Source organism: Empidonax traillii, unplaced genomic scaffold (genome assembly GCF_003031625.1).
Source record: "Empidonax traillii isolate 1590-97213 ecotype Southwest subspecies unplaced genomic scaffold, ASM303162v1 scaffold24:size2376012, whole genome shotgun sequence".
NCBI lineage: Eukaryota > Metazoa > Chordata > Aves > Passeriformes > Tyrannidae > Empidonax > Empidonax traillii.
This window is the reverse complement of record NW_020955217.1, coordinates 1289924-1310474: the sequence shown is the minus strand read 5'-3', so window position 1 is coordinate 1310474 and position 20551 is coordinate 1289924. Positions and strand designations below refer to the sequence as shown.

General features: G+C 36.0%; 1 protein-coding gene across 5 annotated transcripts in view; it reads left to right on the top strand.

Moving 5' to 3' along the window:
- Positions 1-20551, top strand: part of ZDHHC14 (zinc finger DHHC-type containing 14) — a 97620-nt gene that overhangs the window by 57077 nt on the left and 19992 nt on the right. For 4 of the 5 annotated variants that reach the window (XM_027904912.1, XM_027904898.1, XM_027904905.1 and 1 more), the window contains exons 3-4: positions 6615-6773; positions 19157-19294. In XM_027904912.1, the coding sequence (XP_027760713.1) occupies positions 6615-6773; positions 19157-19294 (297 nt within the window). The remainder of the gene's footprint in view (positions 1-6614; positions 6774-19156; positions 19295-20551) is intronic. The other variant, XM_027904920.1, reaches the window with a different exon arrangement.

Below are 20551 nucleotides of genomic sequence, written 5' to 3'. Positions count from 1 at the left end.
TTAAAATATATAATTTTTTTAATGTGCCCTTAAAAGGTTATCCTAGTGGAGTGGTATCTGTGCAGCAGGAAAAGCTGAATGGCTCCCACGGTTGAAAGGAAAACTAGATGCTCCAAAACCATCATTCTGATTTGATTGCCTTGGAACTTGCTGTACCTTTGAACTTTCAGTGCCTTTTAAAGATGTGGTGTGAGGTTAACAGTAATGTATTTCTAGGCAAGAAATTCTTCAGTAACTCTCCTAAAAAATAATGCCTCTACCAAATTGTTAATTTTCTAAAATTTGTGTATATCGCATGTTCTATTTGTGGCTTTTACTTTACTCAAGTCATTATTAGATACTTGAGTCTTACACTGCCCTACTTGTCCCTTTGGGAAGCAACCTCCCAGAAATCATTACAAATGCAGTGAGAAACAGTTGTGTTCTGAGAAAAGGAATTCTGATTTAAGAATGTTATTTAGTGGGGTTTTTTTAAAACTTACTAAATTTCATTTTTTTGTACATTAGAAAGCACAGAACAGAATGAGCTGATTAAGGAGAATGGTTCTCAAAATAAGACCTTCTAAAGAAGCTGCCAGTACTTCATTCTTTCAGGTGACTTTTTGGAAACAGGGTCGTCATACTGACAATAAGAAATGTTTCCACCTAGGCTGTCACCCTTTTTTGGGTGAAGATGGGGGACTAACAGAGCTGTGATGCTGCTGTTTCTAACCCCAGAGTACAGGAATGCAAAGCAGTTTTTCCTGCAAATTTGCTGTGTTCCTAGAGGAACAAAAAGTGAAAGAAACTGAAAAAAAAAAAAAGTTGTCTAAAAAGCAAAAGAGACTTCTGTTATTGAAAAATATTACAATAAATGCACATTATCAAGCTATCGTCATCCAGAGGAAGGTTGGAAAGTGTACTAAGAGGCCATTCTGACTGTATTTGATTGCAGTCAAAAGCATATGTGTATTATGAGTGGAGATAGTTTCTAAAGATGAGTAAAAAGAGATGGCACAAGCATATTGGGAAAGTGTGGGAAAGGCAAAAGTAGAAGGAAGTCAGTTAGAGCCATCAAGGAGCAGTAGAAGGCAACAGGACAGATTCTGTTAGAGATCAGAGGAAGAAAGAGAAGCTGAAGGTGTGCTGTGTTTGTTGGGAAATGAGAAATAGCAGAGGACAGTCTGAAGGATTCAACACTGCTTTGATATCAGAAGATAACTTGTAGCTTCTTGACAGCTGATAGGAAGCACGGGTCAGGAGAGGGAAAGAAGTTAAAAGTCTGTCAATCTACTATACTGTATCTTTACTTGTTTATCTAATGTTCTACTTTAATAGAAATCTGTCAATTTTATCGCTAGAAACTATTCTCTGGTTAGAGAGACATGGAGTAAACTGCTAAATGGTCAAATTATAAGAACTGAGCCTGGCAAGGAGTGGGGTTTATGGCCATCTAAGTCTCAAGTCAAGCAACAAAGTATTTGAAGAGTAAATCAAGTGTAGCCAAACTGATGTCCTTCATTGAAGGAAGTAGTGTTTTCTTGGTGGAAAAGAACTTTTAGTGGAAAAGAAGAAGCAGACATGCTTAATTTTTCACTCTAATTGAGCTCCTGATGCTGTGCTGCATAGTATTCTTTCTATATAAATTTTGGAAATAAGGTCTAGATTAAATTGCCACAAAGCCAGTGATCAACTTTTCGAAAAGACACTCTAGTGGCAAATGGTAGGTGATAAAGTAGGATATTTCAGAGACTGATTGTGGGCTCAAAAAGAATATGCTTAACTTTGAAGTTGATGCTGACAAGGGGACATTTGCAGCTACTGGGTTTGATTTTTTAAAATATATTTTAAATAGTCTTAGCAAAGTTAGGGAATAAGCACAAAATGCATGACTACAAATGGAAATCAAATACTAACAAAAGGGGGTCTAATTGGTGAATGGTACAGTAAGAGGAGACTTGAGTATTATCCACAAGCAGATTGAGTCAGCACTGTGATATGACAAAAAGGGGAAATCCTTTTTGGGATGTGTTAGAAGAAGAGTCATTACATGAACCAGAAGTGACATTCTGTGATACCTACTGGTGATGAGGACTCAGTTCACTGTCTGGCTTTTGACACCGTGTGTAGAAACTCAAGAGGAAGGAAGCAAAACAGAAGTCTAGAAAACAGGACCTGTAAGAATATTTAATAAATACATGTGTTTGACCTAAGAGAGAAGAGGAGCAAAAGCCTTAAAATACTCTAGTTTGCTTGCTTTCTTTTTTTTTTTTTTTTTTTTTTCATATAACAGCAAAAGGAACTAGATGCATGAGGCTTCTACAATGCAAAATCACTGAAGGTAATGTAGGGTTATTTGCTGTAAAAGTACTATAATTTCACTGAAATGCAGCATGGTCTTTTTTTTCCTTCTTCTTCTCTAAATGGAACATAACACTTTTTGATGTAGTATTTTTATTTTGGTTATAACTTCCATTGAAATTCAAAAGTCATTTTTTCCAGGGGAACCCCAGTGGTGATTGCATTATTTTCATGGTGCTTCTGCAGTAACAGAAAATATATCGAGAGGGACTGTTTTTTTCTGTGAAAACGTAAATACTAGGAGCAGCCTTATTTTGTAGCCTCTTTGCAGTTATGATTGCAAAATGTGTTTCTTGTAGTTACATTGGAAAGTGGAAAAATGTAAACTTGTAAATATGAAGGCCTAAAAGGATAACCAAATCCAGGAGAATGGGTTTCACAGATGGGAAAGAGTCTGTCCAGTTGACATATACAGGTTTAACAAATCTTCCTCAAAACGGGTCTTTTCTGCATTGAATAAGTGATAGAATAGAATCATAGAATCAACCAGGTCAGAAAAGACTTGAAATCATCAAGTCCAACCCTTGATCCAACACTACCGTGGTTACTAGACCATGGCACTCAGTGCCACATCCAGTCTCATGTTAAAAACCTGCAGGAACAGTGAATCCACCACCTCCTTGGGCAGCCCATTCCAATGCCTTATTACTCTCTCTGTAAAAAATTTCTTCCTAATATCCAACCTAAACTTCCCCTGGCAGAGCTTAAGCCCGTGCCCTCTTGTCCTGCTTCTGGTTGCCTGGGAGAAGAGATCGACCCCCACCTGGCTCCAGCCTCCTCTCAGGTAGTTGTAAAGAGTGATGAGCTCTCCCCTGAGCCTCCTCTTCTCCAGACTAAACAACCCCAGCTCCCTCAGCCTCTCCTCACAGGACTTGCGCGTGAGTCCCTTCACCAGCCTGGTTGCTCTTCTCTGGACCTGCTCCAGCACCTCAATATCCTTCCTGAACTGAGGGGCCCAGAACTGGACAGGTTCCTTGAGGTGCGGCCTCACCAGTGCTGAATGCAGTGGAAGAATCATTTCCCTGGTCCTGCTGATGCAGATAAATGAAAAGATGATCATAGTAATTTATCCTTCCAGCCTTAAACTCTTTGGATTTTTCTTCAGGCTATCTGTCTTATTCTATGTGTATCTTCCTCATTTATTCTGTGCAACCAGTTCAGGCCAGATCACAGTTTCTTCTTGCTTGCTTTTACATTTTCAAAAGCCCTAAACTCAGTGTATAAGCTACGCCAGCACACCATCTCTGGAAGTCATTTATGTCTTGGCTCTGTAATTTACATTGATATTTAAGACCACATTTGAGACTCCTTCACAATTCCTTACCTTTCATTTGTTTTGAAATGCACAACTTGATTTCATTACAGCCTTACAAAATTAAATCAGTGCCACAGCATAGGCAATTCATAGAACTGACAAAAGTCTGAACAAATACATACTGTTTGTGGGTATAACATGTTTTCCTTTCTCTCCAAAGGTGGGATACCAACTGGATAGGCTTATAGTCATAGCTGATATTGCACTCTTTAAGAAACATTCTTAAAATAAATGTAGTGAAATTATATTGTGCATCGGAATGCAGTTAGTAGCTGCTGGTTTCAGTCTAAGCCAGGTTCCCAGTATTGTTTGTCCCTGAGATTACTGTCTGGAAACAAGAACATTTAATTAAAGTTTCATTAATAAATTAATTAATAATATTAATTAAATAATATTAAACATTTTATTAAAGTTCTCCCCCCCAAATAAATTAGTCTTTTCTCTTGTAACCCACTGTTGTTAAGCATGTAGCTTAGATTTAAGTGGTTCAAGACAGTGGAAGACATTTCTTAGAGGCCTGCATTTTGTAGGGCATTGTTTTGTTTGATGTTTTTTCTGTTGTTCTTTAGATGTTATAGGTTATACATACAGATTTTTTTTTTTCTTACATTGGCATTTTCTTGTCAGGAAACATTACAATTATTTCAAGTTGCTGACTTTTCTAATTGTATTATTTGAAGATTGAAATTGTGTCCTGTTAAAATTGTCAGCAAACCTTGCATAATACGAAGGTTGTGTAGAGGCAATGCGGGGAGACCACCTAGAGGCTGTTTGTCTTAGGATCTTAAGAACATTGACCAAAAAATCCAACCCTTGATTGAGCTGGTGATATGTATAAAAACTTTGTGTCCATGTTTCATCTAAACAGCACCTCCCATTTCTTTTCAGCATAATAAACTGAGAAATCTAAGTGGAGTTTGTTGTCACATTAGAACGTTGCTAGGCTGTGCTGTATTGCCATTAAATACTTAATTTCTTAGAGCAGTTTGGGTCTCTTGGTCCTGCAAGGACATGGATTATAAGTTTGGGACTTTTGTAATAGGGTAATAAAAATGCTGGAGCCCCATCTAGTGCATGACCAGTTAACCCTGCTAGAGAAGTTATAAAACATGTCAGAACAGAGAGGATAGAAGGCAATCCCATTAGTGGGCAAATTTCTGTAAAATAACTTGTATTGCTACAAGTGATGGATTGGATGAGAAAAATGTAGTAGTGGTCAAACACAGGTCATTGGGGGAAGGTGACTGTAAAAGTTGATTTTATTGTGCCTCAAAGGGACCTCATATATTGAAAGTTTTAAGTGTGCTAGACCCCAAATATGAGCAGTCAAATTGAAGGCTAATTACAGTTTAAAAATTCACAGTGGGACCAGGGCATGTTTAGCACATTTAGGTTAGATAAATCAGATTAAATCCAAGCCCATTTAATCTTGCTCAGTTCCTAGTTTCCAGGAAAAAGATGCTAGTAAACAGAAAGATTGGGACTTTCAAGTTTGATTATGCAATTTAGGATTGCGAGTAAAATTCTGAGTCCATGGAAAGTCAGGAAGACTGTTTTCATTAATTTCATTTGCATCAGCTTTCACCATTGGATTTTGAGAATTATTTTCCTAAGAGAGCTAGGATTTGCTGTCTCTATGAACTTCCCTGCGAATGTCTGGGAGGAAATCCTCTTAGAAAACCAGCATTGTAAATATAATGGGCTGGACAGTAGTCTCCCTTCTCCACCAGAGAAGACGGAAGTTGCCTTTGAGATTCTGCCAGAGCCCATTTAAAATAAATGCAGTGCACTTTTAGAAGTTCATGAAAGGGAGGGGAAATACTGGGTTTGGTCAATATGCATTTTATAACCTTTATGATTATGTACATACTCAGGCATAATAATATTTGTGGGTGATTTCTAACCATTTGAGCTCAAATACAGGTCATAGGTCTCTTAGTAACAAGCCTCGTGAAACTGAGGGGGACAACTTAAGACACAGTTGTGCAAGTGACTGGGACTTTGAAATATATTTTCATTCATATATTGCAAAGTACTTTATTTTACTTTCCTATTGTCTTAGTTGTTCTGCCTGTCCAAGATTAATAATTTGGGTTTTTTTTCACGTCTGTGGTTTGATTTGACTGTGATTATACAAGAACAGTTAAACCTAGAAAATGGTGCCACTTTTAGATGTTCAACTTTGAGTAAAGTTCAGCTTGGGCAAAATTGAACTTTATTGACTTAGCCTGATCAGCCCTTTAGCTGCTGGAAGACTTGTTGCTAATGTCCTAAATTAAAATAAAATGAAGTTAAGAAACAAACCCCAAAACTCTACCACTTGTATCAAATGAGGTAGTTGGAAACTGGTTTTATGCAACAAACTAACTTCAGAGTGTGTAGAAGTAACACTAGGAGTTGGATTTTAAAACTTCTACACAACAGGAGCTGAAAAATGCTATTGTGAATGTGCCCCAGTGTATCGTAGCATTCAAGGGATCTCAGCATATGCCAGGCTCTGATGACAGAGCTGTTGTTGCTTAAGTAAATGTGCAGGTTCTGTATTAGATTGTAGAATTTCTGCAGCACTTCTAGAGAGACTTTTTGTTACTACTGAAATTCTGGATCCTAAGGATAACTTGTCCAAGTTTTACTATCCCACACCAGTAGTCATAGTTGTCTTTAATGTATTATCTATGAACAACTAGGGAGTACAAAGAGTTGTTGGGGATCAAGGCCATTGTCAGCATTTGTGAACTGGGCTTGGATGGTTTCTTTAATTCAAATTGATTGGCTATGTATGCTATTTTAAATGGAATATCTCTTTGCTACATGTTATTTTAGGAGAGTTAGGAGGGGAAAAATTTATTTTGTGTTAATATAAATTTGAGGCTTGCTATAGATTGCCATCAAGGACAGTCAGACATCAGCATACATCATAACTTGTGAAAAATTTAATGTGTTGTATTTCCATGTTTAGATATAGCAAATGGCTCCAGTTCAGGAGGATATCGTCCCCCTCCCAGAACAAAAGAAGTGATCATCAATGGACAGACAGTAAAACTAAAATATTGTTTTACTTGCAAGATTTTCCGCCCACCTCGTGCCTCACATTGCAGCCTTTGTGATAACTGCGTAGGTGAGTAAAAAAAAGATATGGCTTATGTTCAATTTGGTAGTATTTGGTATTGTTATGAATACTCTTCTTAGGAGAGAGAAAAGAATCAGAATAAGTGACAAGATTACTTATGAGGTGACTTGCTGTGTTTGTCCTTCTTTTCTGCAACCTCTATTAAATGTTAAGAATTTTAGAGGAGGCAGGAAAGGAGACTTGACCTAACAGATGTTGCTAATCTAAGAAAGAAAGATACCTTCTGAAGCATACATCTTTCCTAACTTTCTCTGTAAGACAGAGAACACATCCAACTCAAATAGGGCTGCATACAATGTGTGATGACCTTTCCAATGCAGAGAATTGACCTTTGCAGAAATCTCAGGATTGTTTCCTTCAACAAACTTAATTGTGGGCAAGGAGCTGCTTCCCCAGTTGATTAGAAACTGATTGTAAGACATAGTTCAAATGGTTAGGACTTGAACTGTGACCAAAATACACACTGTGGGTAATTCTCATATTTGAGTAGTTTTATGATTAGAAATTTTGAAGTCAGAATTCATAAGAAATTATGGGCAAACGTAGTATTTTGAGAGTAAGTACATGTGGTCAGGAGCTAAGTGTATTTTATGATAGGGTTGGGGGTTGTTTCTTTCTGAACATCTTGTCCTTTTCCATGAGTATTTTCTGTGGAGGGCAGACAAGGTGATTAATATATGCTTGGATGTAAAAGCAAACCAAAAAAACCCCTACCAATCAAATCTGAGTGGTTTCCAGTTAATTAGATCACATTTGGAGTTTAGTGCAGTTGATTAGCACGCTGTTGAGCCTGGATCTTAAGCATTCAAGAAAATAATGTAGAAAGATGTCTCCAGCTGAGAAATGTAATTGCAGCATTCAGCAGTGATATTTTTAGATATAAAGCAGTCATTGGAAGAATTGTAGTTTTATGTTTAGATGACATTCGTTTAGGGAGTGCGCTTGCATCACAGTGAAAACTTTATTAGCCTTTTGACCCTATGGAATTGATTGCTATCTGTAAATGGTTCTGTCAGTAAATAAATTTTTCTGATGTGTTAGAATTTTATAAGTGTTGCAAAAGCTATTGAGCAATTAGGAAGGTTCATGAATTGCAGTTGACATATTTTTCAGAAAAATATTTTAGCAACTGTATAACCTGAACATTGCAGTGTTACATTACTCAGCAAACCTGATAATGTGAAAATACAGTTGTTGAACAATGCAGTAAATAAACTTAAAAGGCTGTTGTTGTCTTTACCAAGAGAGCTTAAGAGCAACTCCTCCACATACATCCTGAAGCTTATTTTAAAATAATGTTTTGATTTTTTAATACACTGCTATGAAGGATTTTTCTATAGGTTATTCTGTACCCTTTTCATACTACATTTGGAAAACCTATTCTTCACAGTCTTCTGATTATGTCTGTAATGAAATAACAGATGTGAGTTATTATGAATGTCTATCAGAAAAGAATCTGAGCAAATGATTCATACAAGTGAGATGTCTTTTTTGCCTATAAAATAGATATGATCATTGTAATTTCCTCTTGCACATTTTCTAATCTGGAGTTTGTTTATTTGTTTTTAAATAATTGCTTCCATTAATTGGAATTAATTTGCCGTGGTTTTTTTTTTTCCTCAGTGGAGGAATGTAGTGGGAATTACAAAAAACAGTGAATTTTTCAGAGTACACTGTATAGTAGTTTTGTTTCCTGATTAGGTACAGCTGTCTGTCATATAAGTATTCAGATATATTGAATGGAAAAAGTGAAATCTACAAATACCTGCAACTAATTTTCTATGAAAAATAGGTGTCAAGAAAATTGGATGTCTTACGTACTCGTGGAAATCTAACAGTTTAAGAGCATACGCTTAATCAGAATGTCTTATGCATTTACCACAACCTTTTAGTTGGGATTGTCTATATTCTGATGCTTTTATTTCATTTTAGTTTGTGAATAACTTTTGTAATAGCAATGAATGTTATTGTGCCACTGTCATCTGCTAGGTCCTTACTGATATAACTGAACCAACGCACAGGTAGTCCTGCTTCACACGCATGTGGATATTTAAGGTAGCCTAACATTAAGCATAACATCTGATATTTAAGTGCCATATGATTTTTAAGCAGCCCACTATCAAAATGGCCACACGTGCCTTTTTAACCACATAGATTCCAAAGATTTTGCTGCATAGTTACAAACCAGCTACAGAGACTATGTGGTGCAGGAATCGAGTCTGTCTTCAAATCAAAAAAACAATATGCTACTCTTTCCTAAAGTGTCTTGACAAATAAATGCAGTGTGAAAGAGAGGTTCTTTCATCCTGTGCTTTCTATTAAGGCTTTTCATTCTCTAAGTGATCTATTGCAGCATTTTAAATATGTAAGTACATAGAAAAACTTACTCTTTGGTTTTTTCCCCCTTTTGAATTAATCCTAACTTTCTAGTTGTTTAGTAAGCATGTGTTACTTGATCTTGCTTGATCTTTTGTATCATCACTGATTTTTTTATAAATATCTATGTGGTATTTGTAGATAAAAATAGCAAGAAATAGCTTTAAAATAATAATAATAATAAAGAGGTAATTAGAGTTTTACCCATGGTAATACTTCAAACTCCTTTAGCTCTGTAACATTTTCCTAGTAGTATCCAGAAAAATACATATTTTCATACAAATCTAGTTTGTTGCATTTATGTAATGCCTTCAAAAATTTGGTTGAATGTTGAAGTGTTCCCTGAAGCAAATATCTTGGGTGTGTTCCTGATCTGCTTTTTTTTACTGCCTCTGTGAATGTCAGTTAAGTTAGCCCCTCAGGGGTTTTATGTACCATTATGTTGTTTAAGAATTATAAATGAATTAAAAATAATGTGCGTTTAAGCACAAGAAATAAAGACTTTAAAGATAAATAATGACAGCAGACATGAATTCTGAGCCCAAACTAGTTATTGCTGGGTTTTGACAAGAGGTTACTGTGCAATGCTAGTAAAGCCAGTGGTTGGGACTTGCTTCTGAAATTAACAAATGGCTTCTTTTTAATTTATTTTTGGTAATTTCAATATCAAATGTGTAATATCCTGGTTTTGCTTAGTTTTAATAAATAATTTTTGTCTTGTTTAATTTGATTTCTATAATAAAAGCTGAAAAAGCAGGTGACTACATCCAAACAATTTATTTAAATATAGTACCGAATGACTAATAAGAAACAGTGAATAATGATTAGCAAGCTGTAAATCAACTTAAGCCTTCTAATCTAAATGTCTAAAATCTTGCTTGTCTTCACAATGCTGCAGTTTTTGTAAACAAGTGAAGTAACTGCTTTTAGAGTAAGGTGGAAGAAGAGATCCACCATTATATTAGTCTAAGACAATATGATCTTTTCATTAATTTCAAATTCTGTGTATCATAGATTTGTGTGCAACCGATGGATAAAGATACTTTATTTTCTCTGGTTTCACTGTTTCTTTCAACACCTTTTTTTTTTTTTTTTTTTTTTTTTTTTTTTTTTTTTTTTTTTTTTTTTTTTTTTTTTTTTTTTTTTTTTTTTTTTTTTTTTGCACAGAGGATTCAAAGCTCAAAATTTTGAAATTTGGTGTCACGACTTTGAAACGTTTAGTTTGAGTTTTCAGAGATCACTGATGAACATGAGAATGGCATACTAACTTAGAGCAAACTTTTGGTTCACGTAGTAGCCCCTTTCCCACCTTGGCCAGAGTGGATCCGTGGGGAAGAACAGAAGAGGGCGAGCAGTTAGGAATGTTTCTGTGAATATTCTCTCACTTTCAGAAATCTTCAGCGTGGGCCTTCTTGAACCCTGAGTGGTTATTCTTTTTTTCAATAGTTCTTGATAGATCCTAGTGGCCTCCGTACCTAAATGAGTTTCTTGAGATGGTTGAAACGAGAGTCAGACCTGAAAGAGTTAATTAAGATAGGCTCCCCCTAACATCTACTCTGCCTGTGCTACTAAGACTCGTTCTGTTCTGTCTACTGGACCAAAACTTAGAAGAATGCCGGAAGCAGTATACAATAGGCCTAGAGGTAATAAATTAGGATAAGGTAAGATAAGGTAGACATCTGAATAGAAGAAACAGGCCTGGAGCCAAGGCTTTCTCCAAGCTTCAGTGAGCAGGGTGAGAACAATGGAAAGGTAGATAGGTCAGACTGAGGAAGATGAGAAAAAGACCCCAGACTCAGGGCCAAAGGCTGTATGTACCCCTGAAATTGAGGGCCAAGAAAAACACCGTCCTAAGCTCCACCTATATTCTGCCTATCACTAATATGTATAGATAGATGTTGGAATCATATGAATATGTATAAGAATCATATATGAAAATTGTATAAAAACCATGATTTTGTGTGATACCTTTGAGCAAGTTTTGTGTGATGCAAATCACACTTGCTCCCAACATCGCAATAAATACCTTGGCTGCTCAAAAGATCCAAAGTCTCTGAGCAGTTCTTCGTACCGGATTTTTCGGCATCACGGTAAACCAGCATGCCAGTAGTGCCAAAGGCACACATACCATACTGGCATTTTCTCTTGATGTTTATGTTTCCTGTAGGAGACAGGATTCGTCTAACCTCGTAAGTCAAATTGCTTTTATACAGATCCTAAACATGAGAACGAGTGTCAAGTTTTTGACAGAACTTTTGACTGAAAATACGCTGTATTAGAAGCCCATAGACACCTCCTTTCTGGTTGAATCATTGCTTCTGCAAAGCACTTCTGCCAGGCAATTGTAGGCATTGTCTTTTGGTTTCAGTCTTTACTGGACTCCAATAATTTATTGTTTTGAAAATTCAATGTGTTATGTACCTAGCAGTATGCCAAAGAGCAACATTTATATAAAATAATTGTTTTTAAAAGTTATTTCCCAGATTAGGCACCAATGTTTGTAAACTTGTTTTTAAAAAGGGGAAATAATTACTAAAACATATCACAAAGCATATCACAAACAATGTAAGACAAAGAGTGAGAATTACTAGTTTGTTGTGAGAAGAAGCTTTTCTCTGTAGTTACTCTGGATACCACCATTTTCCCACCTGAAGAACCCAAATTACTTCAAAAGCAGTCTGAGAGGTGGCATTGTAACAGTTTGGCTTTTATAACAGAAATGTGTCTAGAAGTAATTTTCCCAGGACTCTTTGGTTCTTTATAATCAGTGTGTTTACTTGATGTTTGGACTTTGGTTTGCTTGGTTTTAATTCCATTCTGTAGCACTCTTCCTTCATTAATTTATTATTTCCTCTTTTGCCTTCAATTCCTTTTCATGACCTTTGCTTATTTCTTACGTTTCCTGGGATGAATAGACTACAATTTTCATTTCATTTTGAACCTGCTAAACCTTAGCTCCGGGTGTCTTGAAATGACGCTTTAGCTGAACAGTTAAAAGTACAAAGTTGACTGCTATGACCTTTTTTTTTTTTTCTTACTTTTCTTTTCATGTGTATTTTTCCCAGTTTTTACATGTGAGAAATGGCTTGGGCTCTTTTTGTTTGTTGTACCTTTTTGGGCCACGCAAGAAGCTGTCAAATGCAGTACACACCAGTATTTACAGTGTGATATATTAGTTGTGATATTGCCATCTATATAATTAGATATACTTTGGAAATTCAGAAAGCATGGCATGTGTGTCAAAGAGTTTTTAAGTCTTAAGCCAAATCACTGCAAAATACATCAGAAAGTTCTTTAAAAAAGAAAATAGTGTTATAAGTTACTTCAGAGAGAGGTTGTGACTTATAGATTGGTCTGCATATGAAAAAAATGCAGAGATGATTATAATATCTAACTGTTGTAAACCTCAGATGTCAGAGTAGGAAAAAAGTTAGGAACCTAAGAAAATAAACAAGTTTTTACATTTGGTGAAATAACAATTTGCAAGATGGTTAAACTCAAATTGAGATAAAAGACCGATAACAGAGTTGGGTAAAAAAATTTACTTTCCTGTAAAAAAGAGGAAAATCCACAAATCCATAAACTTTGTGGATGCTATTATTTGGTAAGGATACTATGCTTCCTTTAGGGACAAGTTTGGGGTTTTAAAATCTTTTCCTCCACAACTGGGTGTGTGTCTGGCACTCATCGAGTTCCCGAAGTGCAAAGGTGTTGTATTGACAGGGACTGGTGCCTAAGGAGACGTGGTGAAGCAGCAAGGTCCATCACTGTGCCCTCTTTGTACCTATCAAAGAGTAGGCATTCTAAACTGCTGCTGCTGCCTTTGAAAAAGTCACCATTAATGTGCATGCAGTCAAAGGATTTTTTTAATTAGTCAACATTTATTATTGGAGGGCGCAGTGATCTATGTGACAATATGGTTTAATTACCAAGAGCTACCCTAAGGCAATGGCTGGATGTTTTCCTAATAAATCAATTGCTATTTTTATTTTTTAAATTAGGCATGTTTGTTTTCTTTTTGTGAATGCATTAGTCTGCCATTATTGAAGTTGATTAGCATACAGAAAGTTGACATTGCAACTTAACTTTGGAAGGCTCTCTCTGTTCTTTTTGGTTTTCGTGGGGTGTTTTGATTTGGAATCTGAGTAAAAAAATACTGAAGCTTGGTGATTTAAAGGATCTATTGTGCATTGTCCATAACAGATGTTCTAAAATAACATCAGCATGCATATAAATGTCATTTGCAATTGGTCTTTTGTTATTTTCATATAAATTTCTACTGAGATTCCATTCCACAAAAGTAACAGGAGAGGTATTGACAAGGGACTGTCAGACAGGTGAATGGTGTGTAAGTTAAATTGATCTAAGTATTTAATTGCTGTTGCCAATTGATAGCAAATATCATCGGTGTGGTTTTTAAATATGATTAAATAAATAATTTTCTTGAGAGTGACAATTTTAGTGGAACTGAACATCTGGACTAGGGACAGTTTTTATGAATATACTGTGAATACTGGATACAAATTTTTTTATTATGTTACATTATCAGACATTTTGAACTGACTGTGAAGATCTTAATGCAATCGTTATATTTGCTTCTGTGCGTGTGTCACTCTCAGCAGTTGGAATTTGACTGCTGTGTCTTAGAAGAAAGAAAAATAACTCTTTGTAATAAAAAAACTATTTTTTATATGGACTTTTAAAGACCACATTTGTTTTCCTAAACATTTCAAGAGCAATCACATTCTGAAGGCACTGTTTTTCATACAAAATGTCAAGTCAAGAGGCCTGAATAGATGTGGTCACATCATGACATCATAGTCCTTCAACAAGCTATAATTGTCATCATTATAAATACCTGCAGGTGTGCCAGTATCTCTACATAATTGCTCAGTGTGAATCCATGACAATGGACATTGTAATCCTGTGTTGTACTGCTGCTACTATCACAAGTAATTTTGAGTAATCCTGGCCCAGGATTGAGCTGAATGGCTGAGCTGTAATGTGATTTTTTTGACTGATGCAAGATTTGAATAGGGGGCTGTTGACTCTTTCCTGTCCTGGGATGCATGTTTGCATGTGTTAAATAAGGATGATAACGTTCAGTGAATGCCTTAGGTTTGTGCCTTTGCACCACAGCACTTTACTTGAATGGCAAGGAAGAATTTTATTAAGTGAATTCTAACTTGTGCTCATTGGAATCTCTGAGTAATGTGACCTAGATATTTTTGCACCTGTCGACTTCTCTTCTTTGAGACCTGCCTTCACATTAAGCTTTATAAAATGTGTGCTGCTGTGTAGTGATCCTGTTGAGCAGAAGGAAAAGGAAGCAGTTCATAAATGCTGCAATCTGAAGGGCCAAGCTAGCCTACGAATGTACCCTGTAAAAATGCTTTTGTGTTCCTTTTAAATTATAAAACTTTTATTAAATATTTTAAAAGGGGAACGAAAGCATTGGGGTAATTTTTACATGGTTTTTTGGAGTGTAGTGATTGAAAAATGGAAGCAGAACATGTAAGGATTTAAGAGTCTATGCTTTAAGGATTTTAAGAGGCTGTGGTGTTCTGAGCAGCAAGGAACATGCTTTGGTGCGGCTTCTGAAGGAAACACTCCATATTAAAATGGCAAATGTTCTTTTTTTTTTTTTTTTTTTTTTTTAAATCAGAGATAGCCAGCAGTTAATATTTCTCAAGCACATTTTCAGATGTAATGTTTCCGGAAAGGTAAAAAATGAGAAGTGTCTAAAGTATGAGGTAAAGTGTTCTTCTGTGATCCAGTTGGCATAGATTATTAGGTGAGTGTAAATGAGACCACTTAAGCGAGTGTTAATGAGACCACTGAGTCATGCTGACAGCTTGTGGCTTCCAGAGGGATCTAAACGTCATCCTATTTGTGTGATTCTCTCCTTTGTGCCTGTTTGCACAGCCCTTGCTAACACACAGCAACTGGTAAGTCATTTTTTCCCACCGAGCAATGAACAAAATAATTCCATTATTTCTTTCCTGCCAGTTCAGGAAGCTTACCTGACTCATCATCAGCTTCTCACAATGAAAAAAGGAGGTGGGATAAAGTGGCAGGAAAGGCAGTGTGTGACCATCTCTTTCACTGCCACTAAGCTTTTAGATTGGCTCAGTTATCTTGTGAAGCCTCATCTTTTGGATTTGGTTATGGCGGTGCTGGCTATCCTCACAAGTTATTATCTAAATTCAAAGTTGCTGATCACTTGGGAAAGACTAGTGAAAAAAATCATTGTTACTGGTTTACTGACAGTTCTTGAGGTTTCTTACGTCTTTGGTTTTCTGTGGTTTTTACAGCAGCACTTTTGTCTCCATTTAATCATCTTCTCTTTCTATTGATGCTTCACCTTATAAATTGTTCACACATTTTCTCAGTCTGTTTTGTATGCTTCAGCTTTTGTTCTTGGATCCTAAAAAATTAATCTCCAAGATTTCTCCTGCAGTTGTGAGAAGTGTTAACATGTAGTAAGGCTGCTCTTACAGCTGTGCTGAATCAACACTTAACTGCTTCTGAAAATGTCATTTCATCCCTTCTCTGGCAGTGTGTTCTCACTTCCTCACTTGGCATAGCTTTAGTGTTTGTCTAATACTGTGATGAGCTGGTCTGAGGAGATAGGCAATAGAAAACCATGGTTTTAAGTTCATCTGGCTTTGTCAACCGGCTCCCCACAGGGTAAAATGGACACTGGGCTTGGCCTAAGAATGGGAAACCGTAAAGACACAGGCAAAAATTTGTTCAGAGGACTGCTGAAAGAGTAGAAGCTGGACCATCTGTTTTAGCAGCAGTTGTTGGTTAGGTAGACATAGCTGTGACATCATACCACATTGTGAAGGCAAATGTACTGCTGCTTTTGCTTAAAATTTTATCTGTCACAACTTTTCTATCGATGAGATTCTTCCACAGACAAACTTTTCAGCCCTTTCAGCTTTCTTCCTCCCTCATCTAGAGTTCTAATACACTTTTATTGGCAAGTATTTGTATTACCAATGTTTTCATTCTCTTCATTTGCCTTTAACCTTGTCACAAATGTATGATCAAATACAGCAGTATTGTAACTATACCCTATATATATATATAAAAAAATATATATAGGGTATAGTTATATATATATATATAAACATATAAACCAGAACTGCAGTCATCACCTGTAAACAGTTTGTTTTTCTTCCAACTTAGAAGTTGTATTTCTGTTTTCTCTGCATTTTAAGTTTGCAAGGGCTGGAATTCCGTTTTTCTCAGCATCAGTAGTTTTTCATTTCTCCATGAAATTAAATCGTAATTTTGCTGCCAACCTCGCCCAAGCCAAGTAGAAATATCAGACAGAGCTTCCTTTACCAAATTGGTTGTTCAGTTTGTAGGCATTTGGAGTACCAGGGGTGAACCTTAAGACACTGTGTTATTTCTTCATTAATACTTATTGTGTCTTTTTCTAAGGAAAAAAAAAACAGCTCCGGATTGAATAGCTTTTATATTTCTTAACAGCATGAGAAGTTTCTGCTTACCATTTGTCTGTTTATTTGGATGTGATTGACAATTTCCTCCTTCACTAATAACTAAGCAGAGCAGCTCATGAGCTGTTACCATTAAGTTGCATTTACGTTTTTGTGCTCTGCTGAGTAGAATGTCTTGCTTTTTAATATACTGTTTTGTGGCACGTGTCACATGCCTATTTTATGACTGAGAAAAATGAGGCCCAGTTTATTTATCCTAACATTCATGCAAACCCTTTAATACATATCTTTTTTTCATTAGAGTCGATTCCAGTTTAACACTCTGGCACTTTTTCATATCCAGCCTTTTCTGTCCATTTCTCTATTGTAGACATGTTAGGTAGTTACTTAGCTTCACAGTGATTGGAAAGGCATTTGTTAAAAAAGCAGACCCTTTCTGTTCACCAGGAAAATTTGAAGATGAAAATTGTGGAGGAGTGACAAGTAGGTTAAAAATACCAAGTCAGTCTTCAGTAAGGAATGTATATATGTGTGTGTGTGTGTGTGTGTATGGATGTGTGTTTACACATAGAGGCTTTGGGTGTATGTGTGCGTTTTTATTTTTGTCTGCCTTTATCTGAGTATCAAATAATGTCTACATTTTTCTAAGGAAGCAACTTTAAGTCACAATAATTTGTTGTTTCCTACTGTGTCAGCATACAAGAGAATGAATCTGTATATCAGAATTTGTCTTCCAAGACATGTAATGTATTTTTTTTTTAGCAGTAGGGTACAAAAGTACCCGCAGATTATGCTCTTCAAAAAGGCTTTGTAATGGTATGTTTCTTTGTGGTGTTGCTTGCTCATGTTTGTATGTATGAATAAATTGAAATGAAGTATTTATCAGAATATAAGGACTCATTCAGAAGCACAGATTTTAAGACAAGCACTGTTCAAATGCAATGCCAGTTTGTTTTGGGAATACAACTGTATTGCACTGAATAAAGGTAATATCAGCTGTTCAGAGTGTTTAGTTCTTGGTATTCTTAGCAGTACTCATTCAATCGAAGTATTCTGAAGCCTTATCCTAAGAAAGTTCAGTAACTTCACCTTAAATAGCCCTGTTGGAATTTGAAACAGATTTATGGCAGAAACATGTGTTCCAAACAGCTGTCACGCAAAACCATTTAGAAACCCCCTAAAAGTCTGGTGAACTCAGAAATCCATTGTGTGTGTTGTCTTGACTTGAAGATAATGAATAATAATGAAGATAATACTAAATACATCCTTCCAGGAAAACCTCTAATGTAGGTCTTTAACATAAAGCCATAGCTCAAATAAACTGGTGCACTGGGTCAGTGTGCCTTTTTAAGACAGGGCTAAAGGACTTCAAATTTATAGCTTGCCTTTCCTGTGGAATTACAAATAGTTTGATATCGTACATCAATGGAGGCATAAAAGTCACAGAAAACAAAACAGGATTTGGACAAGGATCAGAGAGTGAGAGAAAGAGTCAACATGAGAGCATCTGTCTTGTGGTCTTGGATTTGATTTTAAATAATTAAAATTCTGTCAGTGTAATCTCTCCAAAGTAAAGTTAGGCAATGCAACTTTGTTTCCTGGCAATACCTCTGTTTCCGCTATCCGGCATGTGGGACCCAGAGGGTGAGTCCAGGCTGCCTGGGGAGAAGCAGAGCAAACTGTTCCCCCTGCTGCCTTCCAGCATTTCCTCCATGTTGGGGACACTCGTTCCTGATCCACCCTGGCCTTTTCCTATCTCATGAATGAGTTGTTCTTAGGGAAATAAAGAGAAAGGCCTTGACTTAGTAAAAATGAGATGGAACCTGTTGTGCAAAGGGTAACAGAGCATTCAGATTACATGTACCAATTTTTATACCATGTGTATACCATTTTATCATTTGAAAAATGGTTTACGTGAATGGTTTTGCTATTTTAAATGGGTTTGTATGGCAGTGTCAACTTCAAGTGGAAAAAATAGGTGGTCTGGAATGAAGAATATCTTGAGTGAGGCAGTAAAAGGAAGTGGGAAGGGGTAGATATTTCATATTCCTTAATGGATGGGTGATATGATAGTATACATAAGTCAGAGGTCCAGTCACAACAGATATAAGTAAAACAACCTCAGAAAGTCCAATTTTGAGTAGAAGATGCGCTGAAAGACAAAAAAAACCCCCACCCTTATTTTGAAAAAAGCATATACTATTGAGTTTCTAGTGCTCCACGTGACAGTGGATACATACATACATTTTGGTCTGACTGCACAGTTTATCACAGTAATACTGGTAGTTTAATAGGAACTCACCTCAGCCATGCTTTGATTTCTTTAAGAACTGTAAAGTTTCATTAAAATACTTTTTTTTTTTCTTTTCTATTTCTGTTCCTTTCTAACTAAGAACTTCTCTGCTGCTACTTTGGAAATGCCAGTTAAATCATGAGTTTTAATGTAGTATTCAGAGAGCTTTTTTTTGAATAAACAGCATTTTATTAATTGTTTTCCATTTTTTTTTCTTCTGCCTCTCATTTCAGAACGGTTTGATCACCACTGTCCCTGGGTAGGCAACTGTGTGGGGAAAAGAAACTACAGATTTTTTTATATGTTTATTTTATCTCTGTCCTTTCTGACAGTCTTTATATTTGCATTCGTTATCACCCACGTCATCCTTCGTAAGTATGCTGATGAAATCAGATTACGTATGTAGCCATTTGCTTGAGTTTTTTAAGTTAATATTTTGATCATTCAGGGTTTATTTCTTTATTATTTGTTTATTTGCCTTTTCTCTGAAGCTTCATAATCCCCAGTGAGTCCCATTCTGGTCTATAGTAGGCCCCATTCATAGTAGTCATTGACCTAGCAGTAGCTTTAACTTAATAGTGTTCATTTTTAAATTTTTTTTGTCCTTTTATGGATGATTTATTGGAAAAACATCACACATACTGTATGTCTAAGTATACAGGTAGTATCATTTACCCAAAGAATTGCTGTGTGCTTTTTTTTTTAACTGTAAGCATGGGTCACTTGCCATCCAAACAAACAAGTAAATTACTAGGAAATAGGTTGGAGCTATACTTTTGATTGTTTGCCATTTAGTTTACATAATTCTCTACCCTATTTTTAACACACGTTATTTTCATTTGCATAGATATTTTGAGAATAACCAATTCATAATGGAGTGAGTCAGATAAATATTCATGAGTTTGAAATTGATTTTTATTTGTGTTCTGGATTGTGTTTGAGGTCAGAACTCTTTTGGGTATTGCCTTTTTGTTTTTTCCACACCCCTAACAAATTTTGCTGGCTCCTGTGTGATAATGATCTCATTAAAGGTGACAGGCTATGTGACTTGGCTTTAAAGATCTTTTGTATGTTGGGGTTTTTCAACCCACTGTCATAGGAAACTTAGGAGTGTGTTATTTTTTTCACTAATTATGTAGGATATTACCTTGAAAAGTATGTCTAACGATTTTGGAAATGTGATCTTTTTAATTCTTTGTATTCTGTATTACAACATGGTAGAAATAATAATTTTGGTATTTAACACATTTATAAAGCTAACTTGACAATGGTAATATTAGAGAATGTTTTTCTGAAAAAGATGTCAGATTGTGCTCTTGTGAATTGCATACAGGGTGCTGGGAATAGCTGTATTTTAAAAACCATAACTTGTGATCTTATTCGTTCTTCACAAAAGAATAAGAGCACTGAGCAACTCTCCTATAGCTCAAAAATCTAGCTCGTAGGCTAGAACTGGGGTGCCTAATTTTAAGGGACTCTGAATCAACAAGTTGTTCTCACTAACAGATACAGCATTTCTAATACCAGTTTTTGAAAAAGGAAAAGTAATTGTTGAAAAAAGAACACTTGCCATTAATACTTAAATCCATGACATTTATCTGGGCATACACACAGATATACATATATAC